This window comes from Trichomonas vaginalis, chromosome II (genome assembly GCF_026262505.1).
Source record: "Trichomonas vaginalis G3 chromosome II, whole genome shotgun sequence".
Classification (NCBI taxonomy): Eukaryota; Parabasalia; order Trichomonadida; family Trichomonadidae; genus Trichomonas; species Trichomonas vaginalis.
Window position 1 is genome coordinate 18,109,587 of NC_067204.1, and position 22,203 is coordinate 18,131,789.

General features: G+C 31.4%; 10 protein-coding genes across 10 annotated transcripts; 7 read left to right on the forward strand and 3 right to left on the reverse strand.

The window, feature by feature from the left end:
* Positions 1–661: 661 nt before the first annotated feature.
* Positions 662–4,270, forward strand: TVAGG3_0564770 (Scc2/Nipped-B family; the record flags this gene model as incomplete). Its single annotated transcript, XM_001581840.1, has 1 exon — positions 662–4,270. The coding sequence occupies one exon, from the start codon at positions 662–664 to the stop codon at positions 4,268–4,270; it is 3,609 nt and encodes a 1,202-aa protein (XP_001581890.1).
* A 470-nt stretch (positions 4,271–4,740) lies between these two features.
* Positions 4,741–6,015, forward strand: TVAGG3_0564780 (guanine nucleotide exchange c9orf72 family; the record flags this gene model as incomplete). Its single annotated transcript, XM_001581839.1, has 1 exon — positions 4,767–6,014. The coding sequence occupies one exon, from the start codon at positions 4,767–4,769 to the stop codon at positions 6,012–6,014; it is 1,248 nt and encodes a 415-aa protein (XP_001581889.1).
* A 999-nt stretch (positions 6,016–7,014) lies between these two features.
* TVAGG3_0564790 (uncharacterized protein) lies at positions 7,015–8,061 on the forward strand (the record flags this gene model as incomplete). The annotated part of the gene is made up of 1 exon (XM_001581838.1): positions 7,015–8,061. The coding sequence occupies one exon, from the start codon at positions 7,015–7,017 to the stop codon at positions 8,059–8,061; it is 1,047 nt and encodes a 348-aa protein (XP_001581888.1).
* Positions 8,062–8,565: 504 nt separating this feature from the next.
* On the reverse strand, positions 8,566–9,168 carry TVAGG3_0564800 (Golgi vesicle transport; the record flags this gene model as incomplete). The annotated part of the gene is made up of 1 exon (XM_001581837.2): positions 8,662–9,168. One exon carries the CDS (start codon positions 9,166–9,168, stop codon positions 8,662–8,664), a length of 507 nt encoding a protein of 168 aa, XP_001581887.1.
* Positions 9,169–9,511: 343 nt separating this feature from the next.
* TVAGG3_0564810 (protein kinase regulator protein) lies at positions 9,512–10,594 on the forward strand (the record flags this gene model as incomplete). Its single annotated transcript, XM_001581836.1, has 1 exon — positions 9,809–10,477. One exon carries the CDS (start codon positions 9,809–9,811, stop codon positions 10,475–10,477), a length of 669 nt encoding a protein of 222 aa, XP_001581886.1.
* A 324-nt stretch (positions 10,595–10,918) lies between these two features.
* On the forward strand, positions 10,919–11,549 carry TVAGG3_0564820 (uncharacterized protein; the record flags this gene model as incomplete). The annotated part of the gene is made up of 1 exon (XM_001581835.2): positions 10,938–11,468. One exon carries the CDS (start codon positions 10,938–10,940, stop codon positions 11,466–11,468), a length of 531 nt encoding a protein of 176 aa, XP_001581885.1.
* A 120-nt stretch (positions 11,550–11,669) lies between these two features.
* TVAGG3_0564830 (transcription-initiator DNA-binding domain ibd family) lies at positions 11,670–12,700 on the reverse strand (the record flags this gene model as incomplete). The annotated part of the gene is made up of 1 exon (XM_001581834.1): positions 11,737–12,639. The coding sequence occupies one exon, from the start codon at positions 12,637–12,639 to the stop codon at positions 11,737–11,739; it is 903 nt and encodes a 300-aa protein (XP_001581884.1).
* Positions 12,701–13,155: 455 nt separating this feature from the next.
* TVAGG3_0564840 (helicase protein) lies at positions 13,156–14,511 on the forward strand (the record flags this gene model as incomplete). The annotated part of the gene is made up of 1 exon (XM_001581833.1): positions 13,156–14,481. The coding sequence occupies one exon, from the start codon at positions 13,156–13,158 to the stop codon at positions 14,479–14,481; it is 1,326 nt and encodes a 441-aa protein (XP_001581883.1).
* A 2,019-nt stretch (positions 14,512–16,530) lies between these two features.
* On the reverse strand, positions 16,531–19,833 carry TVAGG3_0564850 (cyclin-dependent kinase inhibitor 2C-related family; the record flags this gene model as incomplete). The annotated part of the gene is made up of 1 exon (XM_001581832.1): positions 16,531–19,833. One exon carries the CDS (start codon positions 19,831–19,833, stop codon positions 16,531–16,533), a length of 3,303 nt encoding a protein of 1,100 aa, XP_001581882.1.
* A 768-nt stretch (positions 19,834–20,601) lies between these two features.
* Positions 20,602–22,188, forward strand: TVAGG3_0564860 (N-terminal peptidyl-methionine acetylation; the record flags this gene model as incomplete). The annotated part of the gene is made up of 1 exon (XM_001581831.2): positions 20,602–22,188. The coding sequence occupies one exon, from the start codon at positions 20,602–20,604 to the stop codon at positions 22,186–22,188; it is 1,587 nt and encodes a 528-aa protein (XP_001581881.2).
* Between the last annotated feature and the right edge of the window lie 15 nt (positions 22,189–22,203).

The window sequence follows — 22,203 nt, forward strand, 5'->3', positions numbered from 1 at the left end:
AATTTTGAGATATTTACATTTAAAAATCTCAAATAATAAAATAAATTAAGTACTTCTTGCTTATTCGTAATAAAAGAATGATTTCACCTAGTATTATAGTTTTATTTGTTGTATATTAGATTATTTTTTCTATTAAATCGATAACAAATGTTTTTTTTTTGTGCATTAAATTGATATCTCTCAGCAGTAAAAGATCTACACACAAAGAAACTATTATGAATTTAAATTTTTGTTTGGTATTTTTGATATTTTTTGGTAATAAACAGCAATTAGCAAATAGATAAACTAGTGAATGAAAGTTGTGATGGGTCAGCTAAAAATTTTGGATTGATATTGGATTTTTGTGCTCTTTCATAAAAATTTCTTTCTGAAAAATGAAGAATTTCTGGTGATTCGTCTGGTACATTAGACATTACGATTTGGACTTTAAAATCATCGATATTATCTGAAGGAGGTTTAATTTTTTTATTGAATTTTTGTCTTGGAGTATTATTTATTGTCGTATGAGTGGGTTTTTCTTCTTTTCGATAATGAAGTAAGAAGTCCTGAAGATTTTTGTAGCCTTTTGGGATAACAAGTTTTGTATTCATTGATTTTGAATTATTGTCACATTTTTATATATTAATTCATTCAATCATATCCAAATTATGGTAAAATACTAATGTTTTGCTCAGCCAATGATAGTCGGGTCACAAATTTAAAATTGTCCGCTGATCTTCCTAAAGTTGAAAACGAAACAAACTTAGTAAGTCCAGCTGGACGATGCACAGAGATACTAAAGCAATACTGTGAACTTGAAACATTAACAACTTCAATGGTTAGAGAAATAAGTACACATGTTAATGAATTATATCGAATAAAGCAGCTATCAGAAGTAAATCTAGAGTTCATATCGAAATTTATACAGAATCAGAGCAATTTTATTAAACAATCAGAAGAATTTCAGTTCGATATTATTGAAATTTGTCTAACTTTTTATGCTTCAAACGATATGCCACCTCAACTCTACAAAGAATCTCAAATGAACATCATTTTAAGAAGTATTTTCAAATTCTGCAGTGATAATTTTATCAAAACTCAAGAAAACAACCTTTCACTTCATAAAATGTTCCCAATCATACGCCTTTGTGCCAAACTCATTGACAGATGTGCATTACCTGATTCATTTTTAAGTTCTTTTGTTTCAATCGCAATTGAATTTTATTTCAATGAAGCATCATCAAATCCTCTTCAAACAGCATCATGCTCGCTTATATCATCTATATTCAGACGATACGAACTCGAAAGGACTCAAATTTTAAATGATATTTTTTATTGTATCGAAAGGAAGACAGGAAACCAGAAATCGCTTATTTTCAACAAAACAGATCGAGTACGACTCAATGCATTCTCAGTTCTCCTGTTTGACATCATTCAAAGCTGTTCAATTTATCCAAATACGATTGATTGCTGTAACATTGACATTATACAAGATATTATTAACAGACTCGAGGAACTACCACCTAAATACACGGAAATGTTCGCTAATGACGTATTTTCTTGCTTATCACATCCATTATATCCTTCATCAATCTCTGTTTTGCCTTATTTGCTTAATATGATGTACAAGCATATCACAAAGAAGACGAAACTTACAAGAGTGGCCATAAATTCCTTCTGTAAAGGTCTTTCTTCGGTTCTTGCTTTTCGAGAAAAATTTTTGGTTCCGATGACGATAAAAATTAATTACAACATCATGAGAATTTTGCAGATAAATGACTTATCGGAAATAAATGTAACCGACAAATATCCTGAGAATGAAAAAGAAAGGTTAATTGCAGAATTTGTTGTTTTGACATTTGTCAAAAATTTCTTCAAATTAATTGACACTTTTGACACTGCTTCGATTTGCAACATTTCGCATTGGTCATCACTCAAAAACATGGACCAAACAGAGTCCGATTACCTCGACCAATGGTGGCACAATCAAATTCCTGAAGTGTCAGATTTTTCTCTCAATTTTTCAGAGGTAGAACGGTTATATGTCAGTTTATGTCAAAGATTTTTAATATTTAACTCTGTCATGGAGATTATTCATAGATTATTGAAAGGTTTGACTAATACGAGTTCCACAATGCGTGGAATGGTTTTGAAAGGATTTAGTTCCATTGTTGAGATGAATTCTCAATTTTTGTATCATCCAGATTTGATTCCTTTAATTGAGAAAGCTTTTGTCGATCCATGCTCATCGATAAGGGATGCCGTTCTAGATATTGTTAGTTCGTATATAGAGAAGAATGAACAGATAAAAAGCCCTTATTTTCCTTTGATCATTGACTCATTAAAAGACAGTTCTCCTTCAATTGTCAGAAAAAGTTTGGTAACTTTGGGAAATTTGGCTCAAAAAGCAACAGAAGAAGAATTAATGAAATTGTCAAAGATATTGGTGTCTAAATTGGATGATGAAACAAAAGCTGTCAAAACCGCCGCAAAGTCACTTTTGGTCACTTCACTTTTTGAAATTTCATTTTCACCATTTGTTATTTTTTACGAAATCAGCAAAAACATTGATATAGAGAATGACAAATGGTGGACTGTTTTTGTAAAAGAATGCTACGTAAAATTCCCAGAAAAAATGAAGGCCGTGGTCGACCAAGTAATTGAAAAAGTGACAGAAGAAACTAATGATTTGAATTCGATGATTTTATACAATTTCGTATCAGTTTTGCCGAATTGTTCTGCAGATAAACATGAACAAATTATAACGGCAATTTTAACCGCCGAAACCGATATTTCTGTCACTTTTCTAATGGACAGTTTACTATCAATTATTCCATTTATATTATTCCCATCCATTGTTAATTTCTCTTTGTTGTTAAGTCATTTAGAAAGTCTTGTTTGTACGAGATGGACAACGGTTGTTAGAAAATGTTTGGAACTGATTGTTTCCATTGTTCATAACATTTGTCCTGATGATAATATTTTGGAAACTTTGCAGAGTAGTTATGCTGATATTTTATTGTTGAGCTTTGGTGGAAAGAAAATTGAAGAAAATGAAGTTCTTCGAGCGATTTTTGTCACAGGTGTTTTGTTTAAATTAATTGGTTGGATAACTCCTAAAGGAAACATCAACAAAGTTGCATCTATTTTAGGAAGATTTTACATGAGCGATTCAAGATTGATTCGCAAAAGAGTTTTACAGAGTTTTGTTGATATTTGCTGCAGAGATTCAAGTCAATTACGTGTATCTCGAAATCTTGTTCAAATGGCTTTCAAAAGAGGAGATGATGAAGATGCATTGGATTTCATTCTTAAGTTAATGGTCGAAGAAAACAAAATGGATGTGAAAATAGAGAAATTCGATGAAATGAAAGGAAACTCTGCAGCTCCTTTGATTTCACAATTCATTAAGAATATTACAAACTGTTTTAAATCTCAAAATAAAACTGTCAGAACAGACTCTCTCAAATTAGTTTCTATCGGATTGTCAAACGGTTTAATCAATGCTCATGAAGTTCTTCCATTTGTTATTGCCTGTTTATCAAGTACTGAATGCTATAAAAGTGCAATTGAAACAATTAAAAAGTGCCAAGAGTCAAGTTTTGAAGGTGCTTTGAAGACAAGAATTTCTGATGGAATTGACCAATCTTATGAATTTATTGTAGCGTTTTCTGAGGATAAAAGCATCAGGAGACTTGGATTTACTGATTTATTTACATTGACAAAGAATCCTTTATTAAGAAAAGATATAATGACCAATTTAGTTTCAAAAGTTTACGCCCAAATGGATGTAAAAAGTGACATGAACAAATGTTTATGGCTTTGTGATATTTTAGTGAATTTGAACTACGAATATCAATGGGAAGCATATTATGTTTGTCAGCTGCTCCAGAAAACTGTTTGTAAGAATTCCCACAATGTTTTGATTGATGCCGGAGACATGATAGAAATATTAGTTGGAACTAAACAAGAGAAAGAAGCTATGAGTTGCACAGCTTGTTGGTATTCATGTTTGATTGGTGTAATGACAAGTCATTGGCTCAGAAGAAGATACCAAGTCAATCCAAAGAAGTTATACAATAATGAAAAGCCGCGTGAAGATAAAAGAAATGTGAAAGTTGCTTTGATTCCGCCTTTGAATTTGAATGAAATTAAAAAGCCACAGGAAAAATTGGAGAAATTAACTCCAGAAATATTAGATATTGTTGCTAAATTACAGAGTGTTGTTAGGCACGAAAGGGCAACCGAAGATAAAGCAAAACCTTCTGTTCCTAACAATACTAAAAAATAGATTTTATATATTTGTAAAAATATTGATGATATGATAACGACTTTTTACTTTTTGACAATTTCAAAGATTTTTATACAATTTTAATCATGTAATTTCACTTAAACGCTGAAAATGAAGTAAAAATATCAACAATTATCTGATTTAAATATGTTTAGTGACCAAATACATTGAAATTGAAAAAAAGCTCGAACTAGTTGTGATATCCTTGCACAAATCGAATGATTATGAGTTTCCTTGAATGATTTTAGTATTCATTTCGTGAATTTTTGTCAAATAATTAGTAGATTCTCATTATTAATGTAAGTGTAATGAAAACTATTTGATTTAGCATTCACTTTTAATTCTGATTTGTAAGAAATTTGTTGGTTGAGAACGATTATTTTCGATTCAACTTCAATTTGAAATGTTTTACAAAAATATCTATTATGGTATAAGAAATATATTTTCACAATATAAAATAATCTTTACCGATCGGATTTGTCACATTTTATCAGAAATGCTTCAACATGTTGTACTAAATTTTCCAGAGGACCATCCTTTTCTTGGAATGGGTATTGCATCATATGATTTGTTGAAAGGCATTGAAAAGATATTCGAATGGGACTTTTTACCCTCAAAAGGAACAGTTCCTCAATCTAGTCTATATAAAATTGTGTTAGGAAATGTTCACAGACAAAACGATACTGCTTTGAACAAAATAATTCCAATATCGTTGGAAATACATCAATTTAACTGTTATTTAATATGTGCAATTTTTGGAATCAAAATTAACGAAAAAACAATATTCTATATTTACGGATTATTCTTACAACATGATAAGATTCATAATAATCTTGATATTTTACGCCCTTTGTTGAAAAAAGCAACAGATGGAGCTATGAAAATAAAAATAACGCTTCAGGCCAAGCAACCTATTCACGAAGCAACACATTACATACAAAAACTTGCTAATGAGATCAAAACATTGATGAAATCAGGAATTACAACAAATTTTCCTATTCCAAGGATTTTACCTCAAGATTCGCTATTTTATGCCACAGCACTATTTTCCCATCTTACTTCCCAGATGGTTACAATCATAGAAGCAAGTTCGTTCGAAGAAGCTGAACCTTTATTTAGTTTTCTTTCAAAATTTTTATTAAAATCCCAAGCATCACTCAGTTCGACCTTACTTTTAGACGAACCGCAACCAGAGCTATTTTTACAGATCGTAAAAGAAAGAGAAACAATTTCAATGATAAAAATGCTGAATTTCGAAAGATCGTGGACTTGGATAAGACTAAAAACAAAGAGTGTCTATATAAGTCCTGATATTACATCTCAAAAGAGATATTATGACATATTTAAAGATTTTGATCCAAATGATAACTCAGAAAACGGAAAACGCATGAAGAAATACCTCGAAACTTATACTACACGTCAAATTACTCGTTGTCATTGGACAACTACCATTGTATCAAAAATTATTTCATCATCTCCACAAGTTTCGAATTTAATTTGCGAAAGAACAGTAGATTTACTCGTAACCAAGGGAATTGTACTTCTTGAATACATAAAAAGCTTAGGAGAGGTTGCTTTTCTCCAAAATTCGCAGTTAGAGATTGCAAAGCAGCTGCTTGAAGTGACCGAAGAAGATATGTTTTACGCAATTGTTTCTGTTGCAGATTTATTTGATAATTCCGTTCATCGGAAAATATTTGCTGGAAAGAAGGCAATGCTGATGTCAATGATGGCATCAATTTAATTTTTATACTATTTGTTTTGTTTGAATTAAATATTTGTGAAAAAAAATAATTTAATATTTTTCTAACTTTCAATCAAATCCATAAGATTCGTTTTCAGAAGTCTCCTTATGAGCATTTTTAGATTTTTTCATGTTTTATTTAGCTTTTTATTGAAATTGAAGAAAGACTTGGGTTACTAAAGCATTTTCTTTTCTCATATAAAAATGAAGAAAGATTTGTGTTACTAAAGCAAAATTGACAGATGGTTGAGAGAAATGGAGGAAGAACAACTATATTCAATCTAGAGCAAGATTGAAAGATTGACTCATTAAAGGTTGAATATTTCTATAAATGATCCGTGAAAACTCCAAATGCTAATATTGACAATTTGACTATTTGGTTCAAAACTAAGTTTTGAGATTAAAAAAAAATTCTGCTTTCACTATATATTTCTCCGCTATAAGATGGCGAACAACCAATAACAACTCATAAATTTAATCACATTTACCTATATTAATATTTTCTTAGTTTATTTGTCAGTCGCACATCAATTTTGTCACTTTTTTAGGAAGCAAGATTTGTCTATTATCTCAATTGCTCGTTTTCGACCATAAATTTCATTCAGATCCTCGAAAGACATAAACAATAAGATAATACTGGATGTTTTCTGTATGTATCTTCATCAAAAAAGATATCATATGCTTCATTATTTATGAAAACTCTGAATTTTCAAAAATGTATGAAATTCCACCAAAATGATCAGAACGATTATATTTTCAGTCACATCTCACCTCCTTTTTGTTCTTGATCTCCCAGTTAGTAAAGTGTATAGCTTTTCTACTGAGTCTCTCTGGGAAATGTGCCAGAAATATTATTTTGACGGCTTAATTTATTCCGACCAAATAACAAATTTTCATTTTTATTCAATTTCTTCATTCCATTAGTTCCGTTCTTTTTAAAGATTCAGATTTTGCAGAATTCAAATTGAGAGCGCCTTTGATTTTTTCAGAACATTTTTTGATGACGTATTTCAAGTTAGTATTCGGCTTTAAAGAGTCTCTCGAGAACGTTCGTAAGAATATTGATGTCATCAAAAACAATGATGGGTCAATTTCGATGTATAATAAAATCTTAAACGAGAATTATTCAGCTGGTGAGTTCAAAGTTGTTGGGATTGAAGATATTCCAAAACATGAAGATAGAAATGATGGAACACTTAATATTATTCTAGGTGGAAAAATTCACCGAAATGGATTTTCACCTGTTGACTCTCTTGCATCTCAATCAATCCCAGAGAATGATGGAGCAACATTTTTAGCTGCCTCTAATTTCAATTGCCTAGAGTTTACAAGTTCCAGACAAACTGCTTATGATGGGATTACATGCTATGAAGCAGATCCAACACAAGGTCCATATTGTGCTATTGCTTGTGCTCCAGGAGCTCTCTATAGAAACTATTTTGTCGAAATTAATGGGAAGCAAGGTCAATTTGATCAAGAAATAAACTTACTATATGAAACTCCAATACATGTAAAGGGTGGTTACCCATTAATTGATAATGAACAAGCAAATTATTTGCAAAATTCTAATTTTGATTGGAATAATCTAAATCATTACAAGGTAGGATCTCACAGCAACCTTACTGTGACAACATCTATGCTTCGTGGTAGAATGATGAAGACAAACATGCAACAAATTACTCATCACATATATGCTGCAGCATTGAACTTTGCTAGTAATGTAGTTGAAACGCCCTTTACTTCTAAATTATCACAGTACCTATTAGAAGCTGAGTACAAGGCCACAATCCTTCAAGCATGGGATAATTCAATCAAATATCCAAATAGAGCAGGATCAAATAAGCTCTATTTAACTTTACTTGGAGGAGGTGTATTCAATAATCCAATAGATCGCATTTGTGAGCAAATCAACAAGAACCTAGATCTAATTCAAAAATCTGGTTTAGAAGTCTATGTTGTATGCTATTCAAGACAAATATATAGTAGGGTGCAACCGCACCTTGATAATTCTGTTAAACAGACAAATGGAAAGATAATTGGTTTATAATTTATGAAATCTTCAATGATTTATTGATGCTATCAACTTCATTAACAAGTTGTTGCGCTTCGGGGTTTTGGGTCGTAACTTCAACTTGTATTTGATCATTATTCTTAAAATTATTCTGAATTTTCTTATCTTCGTGAACTTGCTCTGAAATTTCTGTATAAATTGGTAATTTAGTAGTAGCAGGTCCTTTTACGAAAGATATTGATTTGTGACTCGTCGTGTAAAAGCTTTCATTCCACGATGGCCAGATTTCTCTGCATTTTTCATCAATTTTAGATTTTATTGCTATTGTTAATGTGAGCACATTTATATCATGTCTTAAACTGCATAGGTATCAGGAAAAGTATTCAATTAAGATAAATATTCTTCTTTTAAAAAATAATTATTTTAAATCATTCTTAATATGATTGAAATCTTAATAAATTGTATCAAAACTGTTATTCGATGAAATGCTTTAGTAAATTTTTATATTTGTAAAAATTGTTTTCTCAATTTTGAAAGGTAAAATGTTTACTAAGCAACTATCGTAAAGATTTCAATAATTCATTGCTATTTAAGGCTATGTTTGCTTTAATGTACAAAAAAATAATCATAAAAATTTTAGTCATCGGTCTTTGGAACAGCAATTGGTATTTCTTCAACAACCTCAATCTGAACTTTTGTACCTACCTGTTCTGATTGCTCGAGGAGTGTTGTATTAACTCTAAAGTGGAAAATTTCAAAAATGCCGCGTAAAATTCCTGGAAGCATTCCAGTAAAATGAACACCACTATAAAGTTCTGGAATTTGTACATTTTGTGTGAATATTGATGGTGGGAATGTAAGAATAATGTTTTTTCCATCGACTTGTGTTTGAACTTGTTTATTTGAATGAGAAAGTGATGGCCACTTCTTCTCTATGACATTACCAACAACTTTATCTGGGGTATCAATGCGTTCAAGGCTGTCATCGCGACCGAAATCATGTGCAAGCCTTAAACCAATACGGTATCCAATTTCATCAAGTTTTTTGTTAACTTCTTCAACGTCTTCTGTCATCTCAAGAAGAGAGGCAACAAAAGAGCCATAAACAAGAGCAGAAAATTCAACTGACTGTGATTGTGACATTGAAAGTAAAATTGTCACTTTTATATTTTTATTTTTTTGGAATGTCATTCTCGCATTTCTTCTCTCAAGTTTCTGGTCTCAAATATAAATATAATAGATTGGCTTCCTCCAAATGAGATATACCCTTTATGGATTATTGTGTTTTTTCATAAATTATATAAAACATTATTTGTGGGAAAATAGTTTAAATAAATTTATGTATTTGCAGCTAATACTCATACGAAATATCTATAAGATAAGCCAATCTGAATGTTTAAAGAAACTTATTTCTTCCTGGTGCATAAGATATATCATTCTTATATGCAATTGCTATCGAAAATGGAAATAGTTTTTTCAGCTAATTTATTCTTTATTTTGATTAAGTTGAAAATAGAAATAAATATAATATCTATTTTATTGGTTCTGAACATCTTAATTATGATGATCAATATAATAAAAACATGTCAGGAATTATGTGTTGCAGTTCCTCTTAAATTTAGGTAAATGAGTAATTAATTGATGTAATCCAGCGCTTTTTCATGATTTCCAACCTATCTGCTTAAAATTAAGCAAGATGCCAAGTTGTTAAAGTTAATTTTGCATGTCGATAGAATTTTACCATGCTTAGATCATTAGGCAATTTTTTTCTCAAGTAAAAAAAATGGCCGAATCTTGCTACGAAGAAGAATCCTACGAAGAGGAAGAAGAATCCAATTCTTTGGAATATGAATCTGAATACTCATCGTCTTACTATTCTGATTGGATTGGCGATTTTTTGCACACTGAAAATCTTGATTGGATTGCGAAAGTTGATAATTTTTTCTTAGGAGATGATTTCAACTTAAATGGATTATCTGATGAAGTAAAAAACTATAAAAATCTTATAAAAGTTCTTCGCGGAACAGAACCTGAGGATATGCCATATACAATTGAAACCGATAGAGAACTTCAAAAGCTTTATATGCTTATACATGCCAGATATATATATACAGAATCAGGTTTATACCAGATTTATGAAAGTTATCAAGAGGGAGCATATGGAAAATGCCCGAGAATAGCTTGTAATGGTCAAAAATGTATTCCTTATGGTATGTCTACAAAGTATGGAGTCTCTCCATGCTTAATTTACTGTCCAAGATGCAAAGATGTTTACAGATCTCCAAATCCCGAAATGAATCGTTGGGATGGTTGTGCTTTTGGTCCATATTTTGCACATGTTTTTGAAAGAGATTTATCGCATCTATTAAAAATTCCGAAATGTGAAGAATGCAAATTGTCTATTAAAGGCTTTAAGCTGGCTGATAGCAAGAGGAGATTAAGGAGAAAATAGTTAAATATTTTTGTTTGATATTTTATTTTTATTTATTTATAAAAATAAAGAATATAAATGCTATTTGCTGATTTTTTATCACGAGATAAAGGCTGAATTATGAGTAGTATACCTGAAAGCGAATTTGAAATTTATTTACCAAATTTCTTATTTCTTCTGTAACAGTTGATGTTTCCACTACAAATCTATATGTTAGGTAATATTTGATATTTCAAGATATAATTTCAAAATACTATTTTGAAAGCTTTTTGCCCTCTCGAATAGCGGTTTCAATTTTCAGAAAATTTATAAAATAAATAAATTGAGAACACATTCAATTACAAAATTAAAAAATAATATCAATCATGGTATTTTAACATATAATTTTAAATGTGAAAATCAGTTGCTATACAAATATTGAATTTTTGAATATTATTGAAATTATTTCAAAAAATATCCAATGTCAAAATCATTTTTTAAAATGGGCAAGAAAGCGCTACTACGTCCACGTATTGCACAAGTCAATAGATCAAGCAATGGCAACGTTTACGGATCCATTATCTGTTTAGGGAAGAACTCAAAGACTCTCCACACAGAGAGGTTCGATACATTTATTGGTCATCCAGGTCAGACAGCATATCCCATAGGCACAGATTACTCACAGGCTTGTCGAAACTTGTTGCAGTACTATTGGACACCTGAATCCACATCATTGCAAAGAATCAGTGATGTAGCAGTTCAAATTGGTCCTCCAGCCATCACTCAAGAACAACTCCTTCAGCAAGCTAGTTTACCAACAACAGAAACAGAACAGTTGCATTTACCAGAACTTGTACCTGATGATTTTGAACCGTTCAATCAGCCAAGCTTTAATTCAACAATTCCAGGTCCACAGACTCAAAGCTCTGATCTCGCAATACCATCTGAGCAAAATCCATTTTCTGATATACCGAAAAGCGATAATGATGACAATATTTCCAATGATTTTGATTTCGATTACAGCTGGTTCTGATTTTATTATCCGACATTTGGCTTTACTGTTTTTGAAACATTTGTTGATGCTGATGGTTTAAAAATTCCATTTTTATTTAAATATTCGATTTTTCAATATTTTTTATATCCATTTAAAAAAGTATGCAAAACATATTAACGGATAGGTTGCATATATGAGTAAGTTTAAGAATACTTAAAGAGATTAAAAGAAAAAAAAAAATAAGATAATTTCTTTTTTTTTAACATCAAAATACAAACAATTTATTTAATAATATGAGTAATATAAGTTATCCGCGTTTCGCTCTTGCCCATCGGCAAGATAATATATCATTTTCATTAGAATTGGCATTAAAGATGCCATCTTTATGAAGGAATAGTCTGAAATCATTAAAATCTATGTCTTGTAATGTTTCTGCATTGCAATAAGCTAAAGCATCCTTCTCATTTAATTCTATAAACCCGTGAATGGACATTTGGCCATTTTGACTGAATAGGTTGTATTTATAATTCTGTAGACCAAGAACGCATGAAAATAACGGCCCATTTACCTTCAGAACAGTTTCATTCATCCATTCAACGCCAAATAAAAGGAAATAGAAAGGATCTTTCTTAACAATCTGCAATGCATTGTAGAGCTTGTGAGAAAATCTTGAATTCGGGCTCGGGTCAGCTCGAAAATAATCTGTGACTAAATCTCTAAGCAAAATTCGTTCATTTGGCCAAAATCGACGGGGTATAAATCCCAATTCTCGTGGAGAAAACGTAATATTCTTATCATTAACTAAGCTTGAAAACTCTTCAGATGCTTCACAAGGTGAAACGCAAAAGTCCTCAGGCTTTGGAGTAGGTTGAAATGATTCCGGAAATAAGGATATATTATCATTATTCTCGAATATAGGTTGTATCGGCCGTTTTAATATTGTTGATTTTTCATTTGTTGTTAGATGAATTAAGTTTGGTGCTGTTGGAGTTCTACGATGAAAATTTATTGAAGGGGAACTAAAAGAATCTGTATCGTTATCATCTAAACAGAAAAATGTATTATTTCCGTATAATTCGTCAGTTTCATCTTGAACCTCTTCGGAAAAGATAAAAAGAGGAGCACTATTCTTGATTTGATGATCAGAAACCGTTGGTGAGCGGCGCCGGGTAAAACGAATCTCCTGATAGCAACTCATAAACGATTTCATTTGAAATTTTTGTTAATTTTTCAAATAAATTGTAAACTTCTGACAAACACTTCAAATTTTAGGTTATTAACATCACATTCTAGAAATAATAAATATATTCAAAAAATATTCTAAAGCGTAAAATTTTTTATCCCCCGAAGGCATCAATATGCGATGGGATGTTTCGGCGAGGATACGCTTCTATGTTTGGAATTATATGTTCTAATACTTTTTCATTGAAAGTGAAATATTCGAAATTGGATTTTATTTGGATTTGCTCATGATTAAGGATATTCTGTAGTTTGGTTTCGGCTGATCAATAGGCGGAGATATCTAGCTAACATTCGATTTTTTCAAGATTAGTTTGATAGAATTAAAGAAGATAATTGATATTAGGATATGAAATCTTAATATATAATCTTTCTGGTTCTAACATATCATTATCCCCAGGAATAATGCCTAATTCAACATATGAATAAATTTGAAAATCAAAAATCTTTTCAGAGGACTAAAATCTTGATTTTAGAAAAAGTGACAATGAATAATCCTTTTACTTCGCTTGGTTGTCCAGAATTTATATATCAAACATGCAAAGAAATAGGTATATCAAAGCCTACAGCAGTACAGCAAGCTTGTGTTAAGCAAATTATCACAGGTCATAACTGCATTGTTATTTCTCAAACAGGTACAGGTAAGACAGCTGCTTTTGCACTTCCAATTATATCAACATTATCAAAAGATCCATATGGAATATACGCACTCGTTATCAGTCCAACAAGAGAACTTGCACAGCAAATTTGTCAACAATTTAAGATTTTTGGAAGGGGAATGAACGCAGACATCTGTCCAATTATAGGCGGATTAGCAATTACAGATCAAGCATCAGCATTAGAGAAGAATCCACATATTGTTGTCGCTACTCCAGGCAGAATTTTACATCATCTTCGAAGTGCTTCTAAAGGAAATACTAGATTTTCATTCGATAACCTTCAATACCTCGTCCTCGATGAAGTTGATCGTCTTTTTAAGGATGGTTACTGGGATGATGTCCTTGAAATCATCAAATACTTACCAGAGAAGCGCCAGACGCTTTGTTTCTCAGCCACAAAGAGTGACCAAGTTGATCTTCTTACAATTATGACCAAGCCACCTTCTACAAGTTCATGTCCGCTTCCATCAGTTGGAAAATCATGGTTTAGTGATGATAAATTGACTTTCTATTGGGAGCCAACAGATGATCTTAAGCCAAAGATTGAGCACGTCAAAGTTCTCGTCCAAGATGAAGGAAGAGAAGTATATTTAATGATTATTATCCAAAAACTTATGGAAGCAGACCTTTACAAGCAAGTTATTGTATTTGCATCAACCAAAGAGGCCGCGCAGACTATTACCTTGATTCTCCGTAACTTTAGCTACAAAACAGCCGTTATGCACTCAGATATGCAAGAATCCGAGCGTCTTAAGGAGTTAGAAGAGTTCAGAGCTGGTAGACAGAGGATATTAGTTGCAACAGATGTAGCTGCTCGTGGTTTGGACATTCCTTTTGTTGATAATGTTATTCATTTCAATCCACCTCAAAATGCAGCAACATACGTGCACAGAGCAGGTAGAACAGGAAGAGCTGGTCGCGAGGGTCGTTCAATTCTCTTTGTTTCCGGAAGAGAAAAGAAAATTGAACAAGAAATCGAGAAAGAGATCGGCCAACAGTTCACAGAGTTGAAAGTTGAGAAGAGCGAAATGAAAGAGAAGATGAACGTCTTCTGGGCGAAAAAAGACGCAAAAATTGCAATGTCTCAATCAGATTTCGGTAAAAGAGATGAAATGTTGAAACAATTGGATAAAATCCAAGCTGGTGAAGTATAAATTAATTAAATAAAGACTATAGAGTTTGTAGAATCATTTTTGTAATTTTTTTTTATCATTGGTAAGGATGTCAATTTGGAAGAAAAGTGAGAAAATTCCTAAAATTCTAAAAATGAATTTTCCAAACGTACTTTTTTATCTCATTTTTTTGATTTTGAAAAAAATTTGGAGAGAAGAACTCTTCGTTTTTGAATTTTGTCACGATGGTTTTAAAGTATATTAGACACATGTATTGATATTACTATTTTTGTATATTTTGAGAGAAAATCCCTAAAAAGTGAGAAAATCTGAGACGGTTTGAGAAAATATATAAACTATTGAAAATTTGAATTAAACTTCTAATTTGGAAAAAAGAAATTTGGAAAGAAGAAAATTCAAAAATCGAGATTTAGACTCAGTATCAAATGGAGAACAAAATGTTTCTTCATATGAAGGAAAAAATTTTCTTGAAAAAATAGAGTTTTTAAAATTTTATTGTATGTAATGAAATAAAACAAATATTAAAATTATTTTTGATAACAAGAAAATTCCCAACAGAAAATATTTGAGACAAAAAAAAAAGAAAATTGAAAAATATTACTCTCCTTTACATTTCATGAGATTTTCAATTTATTTTCATAAAATTGACAATTTTATACGTTTAGATGAAAATAAGTGATTTTGCTTGAAATAAAAATTATTGTTTGTTTACAGCTATCAAATAGATTTTTGCTATTTTGATTAAAATTTGTTAATCAAATTAATAATTTTTTTCTAAATATCTTAAATATCTGGATCACTCACTGATACGATGAATTAAACGATAAAAATAATACAAACTCAACTAAGTTTCCTGTCTTTCAACCAAAAAATATTATGCAATTTAAATTAAATTGTTTATTCAAAGATAAAACAAAGATAAAGTAATTATAATTATCATATACTTTATGAATAACTCTCTAATTGGATAAGATTTTCGTACAAATATTTTTATTAATATCGATAAGAATATGTTTACCTACTATCACCATATGTCGATAAACGAGAGTAGAGTGATTTTTATCATCGAAACTTTTTAAAAGCTGTAAGCAGGAAGTAATAATCTTGTTTTTTCTGAGTTAGTTGTAGAACTATTGATGCCCGAGTTATCATTGTGATGCAGAAGGATATCAATGTACTGACTGAAGGATATGAATTGAATTGAATTTTATTGAATTTCAATTTGATCAAAATTTGTTGAAATGATATGAATGTGTCAACTTCTGTATCATTCTCCTTCACTCCTTCCTTATTCTTTCGAGAACGAAGCTAGCTCAGCTTTCGCTGAGCGAATTGACACTTTTCATGCCCTAAACGTACATACTCTCAAATTTATCGAAAAAATTAATACCACCTAAACTAGTATATTCTTATTTTAAATATGATATTATCCTTATATTCCACACTAAAATTCATTTAAATCAACTTTTAAAAAAGTTCGAATCCTGCGCGTCTCACTTTTTAAATTTTCCAAATGGAAAATTATATTCTCCTAAAGTGAAAACAATTTTCCAAATTGACTTCCTTATCATTGGGATTTAAAATATTGTGAAGGATTGATATTTTTATTTTATTCAAATTTTGGTCATAAATCAAATCTGATTTTTGTGAAAAACAACTATTATACAAAAAATATTCCTAGTGTTAGTAGCTTATAAGTAATTAATATTTATGGCAGAATACCAGATTCTAGACTTAAGTATATCAAACGTTTTACATCCTTAAAAATATATAATGATAAATAAATTATGCATATATGCTTATCCGGAACAAATCTTCTTCAAAGTTAGTCCTTCAAAATGTGTAGTTTTGTAATTTTACTCTGAATTCAATACTTTACAAGTGGATAATATATCTTCTAAAATCGCCCCTATTATTAATTTTCAATTCAGATGTTTAAACATGACTTATAATGTCAATTGTCAAAAATCTGAAATAAAGTCAGATGGGTGTGAGTGCAGCCTTAATAAAAAAATCTCAAATCTATGACACGAAAATTAGCTATTGATCTTCGAGGTATTATCAACTTGTTCATTTCTTATAACATAACCAGAAAATAAAAGCAATAAATCCTACAATTATTAGAATACATAAACTCCACATTAATACATTACAAAAACAATCGGACCTTCTATGTCGTGTTAAATATCTAGGTGTTATTCCATGAAAATCTTTTTCATTGATATCTGCACCTTGAAAAATCAGCAGTTTTTCTGTTGAATCGTCATAATAGAATTTTCCAACTGCAAAATGAAGAGCTGTTTTTCCATCATAAGTTTTAGCTTTGATATCAGCTCTATGAGAAATAAGGAATTTACAGCAATTTTTAGCATTATAATTAGCTAAAATATGAAGAGATGTTTTTCCTTCATAATCTACAATATTGACATCTGCACCCTGTGAAATGAGACATTCAACCACATCTAAATAACCTAACTGAGCAGCATAATGAATAATGGCTTTTCCTTGATCATCTCTTGCATTAATATCTGCACTATGTGAGAGAAGTAGTGTAATCATTTGTGATACATTCTTATCTCGGAAAGAAATATAATGGAGAGGGGTTCTTTCTAGATTATCTCTTAAATTGATGTCTGCACCATGTGAAAGAAGCAGCTGAACCATCTCTTGAGAGTTATTTAACACTGCATAATGTAGTGCTGAGCATCCTTCATTATTTCTCAAATTTACATTTACACCATTTAAAAGAAGAAGTTCAGCCATTGCGGTAAAATTTTTATTTGAAGAAATATGAAGTGCAGTATTGCCATCAAAATTTTGAGCATTGATTTCAATTCCATTTAATATCAAAAATCTTGCTGGAGTTACTGAATCATTACTTGCAGCAGCATGAAGAGCTGTAGAGGATGTTAAATCTTGCTCGTTAATAAAAGCTCCATGTGAGTAAAGATATCCTATTACCGAATCATTTCCTAGAGTTGCTGCATAAAAAAGTGCTGTCCTTCCCTTTTCATCTTTTTCATTGATATTAACTCCATTTGAAAGTAAAAGTTCAATAATTTCAAGGTTATTTTGTTCAACAGCAAGTTGAAGATATGTTTTTCCTAGATAAAGTGGTATATTGAAATTTGCATTATGTGAGAGAAGAAGATTAATCATTTGTATATTCTTATTAATAATTGCATAATAAAGGGCAGTTTTTTTCTCATCATCGGAGTTATTAATTGTAGCCCCAGATAAGATTAGGAACTTTGCAATCTCGATATTATCATATATGCATGCATATATTAAAGCAGTTTTTCCACTTTCATCATAAGCATTTATATCACCTCCATTTGAGATAATGATATTTATAAATTCATTGTTGTTGTTTATAGTTGCACGATGAATTGCAGTTCTTCCACACAGACTTTTGCAATTTAAGTTTACTCCATGTTCATCTAGATATTTAACAAATTCTGTATAATTATTTACAAATGCAATATAATGTGGTGTAACTTTATCATTATCTGATATATTTATATCTGCTCCAGGTGATATTAAAAGCTTCGCTGTTTCAAAATTTTGTAATAATATCGCATAATGAAGCGGTGTTCGTCCACTTTTATCTTTTGCATTGATATCTGCACCATGCATTATCAGAAATTCGGCAGTGTCATTAAATTGATGTAATGCTGCAAAATGAAGAGGTATTTTGCCATCTATAGTCCTTGCATTTATATTTGCACCTTGAGATAATAGTATTTCGGCAATCTCCTTATTATTCATCCATGCGGCTAGATGAAGAGGACAACAACCATAGTTTAAATTTCTAGAATTAATATCTATTTCCTGCTGAATGTATGAATTTGTTTCGCTTTTATTCTGAATGTCTAAATTATATGAGAAAAGAAGTTCTACCACTTCTTTGCTATTGTTAAAAACTGCATAATGAAGTGCTGATTCGTGATTTTTATCATATAAATTGATATCCGCACCATGCATAATTAGAAGTTCTGCAATTGTTACATTATTATTGATTGCTGCATAATGCAGAGCAGTAACTTTCTGATCATTTTGTGCATTTACATTGGCACCGAGTTCTATGAAATTTTCTACAAATTCGATATTATTATTCATCGCAGCATTATGGAGGACAGTTTGGCTTTCATTTGTCATTAAATTGACATTTGCGCCATTATCAATAAGAAAATTCACAATTTCAATGTTGTTATTCAAGGTCGCTAAATGTAATGGTGTTTCTTTGTTTTTATTTTTAGAATTTATTTTGGAACCATGAGCTATCAATGTTTTGACAGTTTGAATGTTTTTACATTTTGAGGCTAAATGAAGTGATGTGTCTCCATTTATATTTTCTTTATTAACATTGATCCCATGAGATAATAAGAATTCGACCATTTGTGAATGATTGCTTTTTACTGAAAGATGGAGAGCACTATCTCTTTCTTCTGTTTTGGAATTGATCTTCGCACCATGAGAAAGTAGATGCTCCATTAAACATTGTGAATTAAACATGGCTGCATAAGGGAAACATTTATTAATATCTTTCGTTTGATCAAGATAAATTAAAAATGCGTGAAGATTGTTGTATTCACAACATTCTCTTAAATCTATTTGTAAGTTGTATTCTCGTATTAAGAAAGAGACAAAATCGATGTTATGTGAAATTATTGCATATTTCATGCATTTTTGAGTTGGAACTTGATATCTTAAGCATTCATTCATTAAATCTGGAACGCCACTCAAAAATGATAATTTGAGACATTTTTTAGTTATTTCTGGTTGAAATTGTTCTCTCAAAAACTTGAAACACTTTACAGATCCATGATAGCAGCATAATTCAAGTAACGAGTATCCTTTTGATGAAAATGGATAAAAATCATTTATCATCCTCTGCATAATATCGAATCCATCTCTTTCTGTGAATGAAACAAATGATTGCTTGTCATCATTCATGATCGCTCTGCCCATTGTATTTTCTTCATATATTTCTAATGAGATCTTTCTCGAATCATAACACTTGAACTTCTTTATATCGTTTTGATTGAAAACTACACCAAGATCTTTATAAAAAAAGTAATCAAAAATTGATGATTTTTCTTTTGTACGATCGATATTAAATTCTTGATAAACTTTCTTTATTATGGACCAATAAGATGGTAAATATCGATTATTGTATAATGATGCGTTTTCGAGTATGTCAAATATCTGATTTGGCAAAAATTTATTTGCTTCAATGAAATTTGCTCTTATTTCATCATAAATTATATTGATTTCTTTGAAATCGAATGTATTTAAATTGTATATTTTGTTTATAACACCATTATAATCATGACATGTATCCATAAGTTCACCATAGATATCTCTCTCCATGATTGCACTTTGACACTTTTTAAATCAATGAACAATTCTGGGAGAAAATCTATTTTATCTTTGAGAAAACACGTCAACACACAAAGAATAATAATATTTCATTTGAAAAGATATTGTAAAATGATGAACTCAACTTTAATTTTAGAAAAGTTTTACCAAAATTGTTAATATTATGTGACTTCTAGCAACACGAATCTTGAATTTTAGATAAAATCAAGCATAGATGATAAAAAAATTAAGATCTCTGCATTAATCATTTGAAGAATGAATCAAATTCATGCATTCACATAATCCATGTTAATTTCAATACATAATTCTTCATTATGCGAATGAAAATAATCACATTTCTGTAGCATCCTAAGCTTCCCTAATGGAAATTATTATAAAGATTTACCTAAATCTAAATGTTTGAGAGAACTTACATCCCTAATTGTTGATGTCTTATTAATTGTGTATATTGAGTTGATTAAAGAAATGATGAAGTTCAAAAATTATGAAAATTGAAAGGTTTACATGAAACGAATTTGATTTCCGAAAGTTTTTTCTAGCCAAGGTAGAAGTTTTTCTCGGCGATAATGATCTGTCTTATATGAAGATATGTTCTCTACTAGAATATGGCAGAAATTTTCATTCTTTTGTAAAAAGATTTCGACGATAGATATTTGCTTGGCCGGACCGTATAAAAAATATGCATCAGAAGGCAACACCTGAAAAAAATTATTAACAGAACTTAGTACATTACAAGCAAACCGTGATTTCAATCGTGGTTTGAAGCAAGCTGAGCATCTTGTTCAGCAATTTCCTAATTGCGCTGTAGGAATTGCCTACAAAGCTTACTTTACTTATATGAAAGATCGTACAAAGAAGGATGAATGCATTACCATGGCAAAGCAAGCAAACAGAACTGATATGAAATCAGCAGAAGCTTGGAAAATTTGTGGAATGTTATATCGTGAAATGAACGACTTCCTTCAATATCTTCAATGCTACAGACTTGCCTCTAGATTTGACCCTACCGATTTATCTATCTTAAGTGACATTTGCAGTCTTCATTTCTTCTTTGGAGATTATGATTCATTTTTCAAAGCTGCACGTGAACTTGCCCAGAAAACAGCTAACACATACAATCAAATGCGCTATGCTTTAGGCCTCTGGTACATTCAAGAATACGAAGAAATCGATAATTACCTTAATATTTACGAAAGAAACTTCACCATATCACGAAATGATGAAGAGATGGTATTCCGCTCCGAATTATCTATCTTTCACGCAATGGCTTTCATCAAATTAAATAAATACACCGAATGCCTTGATTACTTGGCCAAGAATGCCATCTGGATCCGCGATACAGTTCGTATGAATGAACTCGAAGCACTTTGCTACCGCAAACTCGGTGATACAGAAAAAACATTCAACAAACTCTACAAACTCATCAAATACTACCCAGAAAACGGAGATTACTTTGATATCATCGAGGAGCTCGTCCCAAAGGACAAGATTATCGATGAACTTCTCAAAATCAAAGAAATGGCCAACTCGAAATACGCCTGGGTACGCGCTTTAGAGCTCATGGATGTCAATGATTCACGTTACGAACCACTCTTATGCCAATACCTTGAGCCATTACTCATAAAAGCTTCTCCAGCAGCTTATATTTCACTTAAAGACCTCAGCGATGCCGGAATCGACCTTGCCTTCAAGATCGCTACAGAATTAAGTGTTCCTATGAACGCTGTCCCAATGGTTAAGCTTTTCAGAGCTCAAGTATTTTATAGAAAAGGAGATCTCAAAAGCGCTCTTTCCGAAATCGATGCAGGCTTAGATCACACGACCACAGCAATCGAACTCCTTGCATGGCGCTCGAAGTTCCTCAAAGGATCAGGTAGAATTAAAGAATCTCTCAGATTCGCCCGTAAATTCGCCAACGCTGACCCTGCCGATCGCAATGCCAACAACCTCCTTGTCCAGAACCTCCTTCTCAACGGCCTGACCACCATGGCCGAAGAAAAAGCCGGTCAATTCGCCGGAACAGAGGACGGTAAGTCATTGCTTTGGGAGACACAATTCAACACCTACTATCTCCGTGCTGGAATTGCCTTCCTTAGGCGTGGTAATATGAAGAAAGCTCGAGATATGTACGAAGGAATCTACAAACACTTCGATGAGTACAGGAAAGGCGAGTTCAACTACATCGCATGGGCATCAAAGAAGCCACGCGCTCTTATTGAACTTCAAGATATGTTGAATAACGTTGAAAAGGAGTATCAATTCTACGAAGCAGCTTCTTTCGCAATGAGAATTGCCATATTGCAAGGAAGACAGACAGAATTCCTTAACAACACCTCCAAGCCATGAAATCTCTCAATCCAG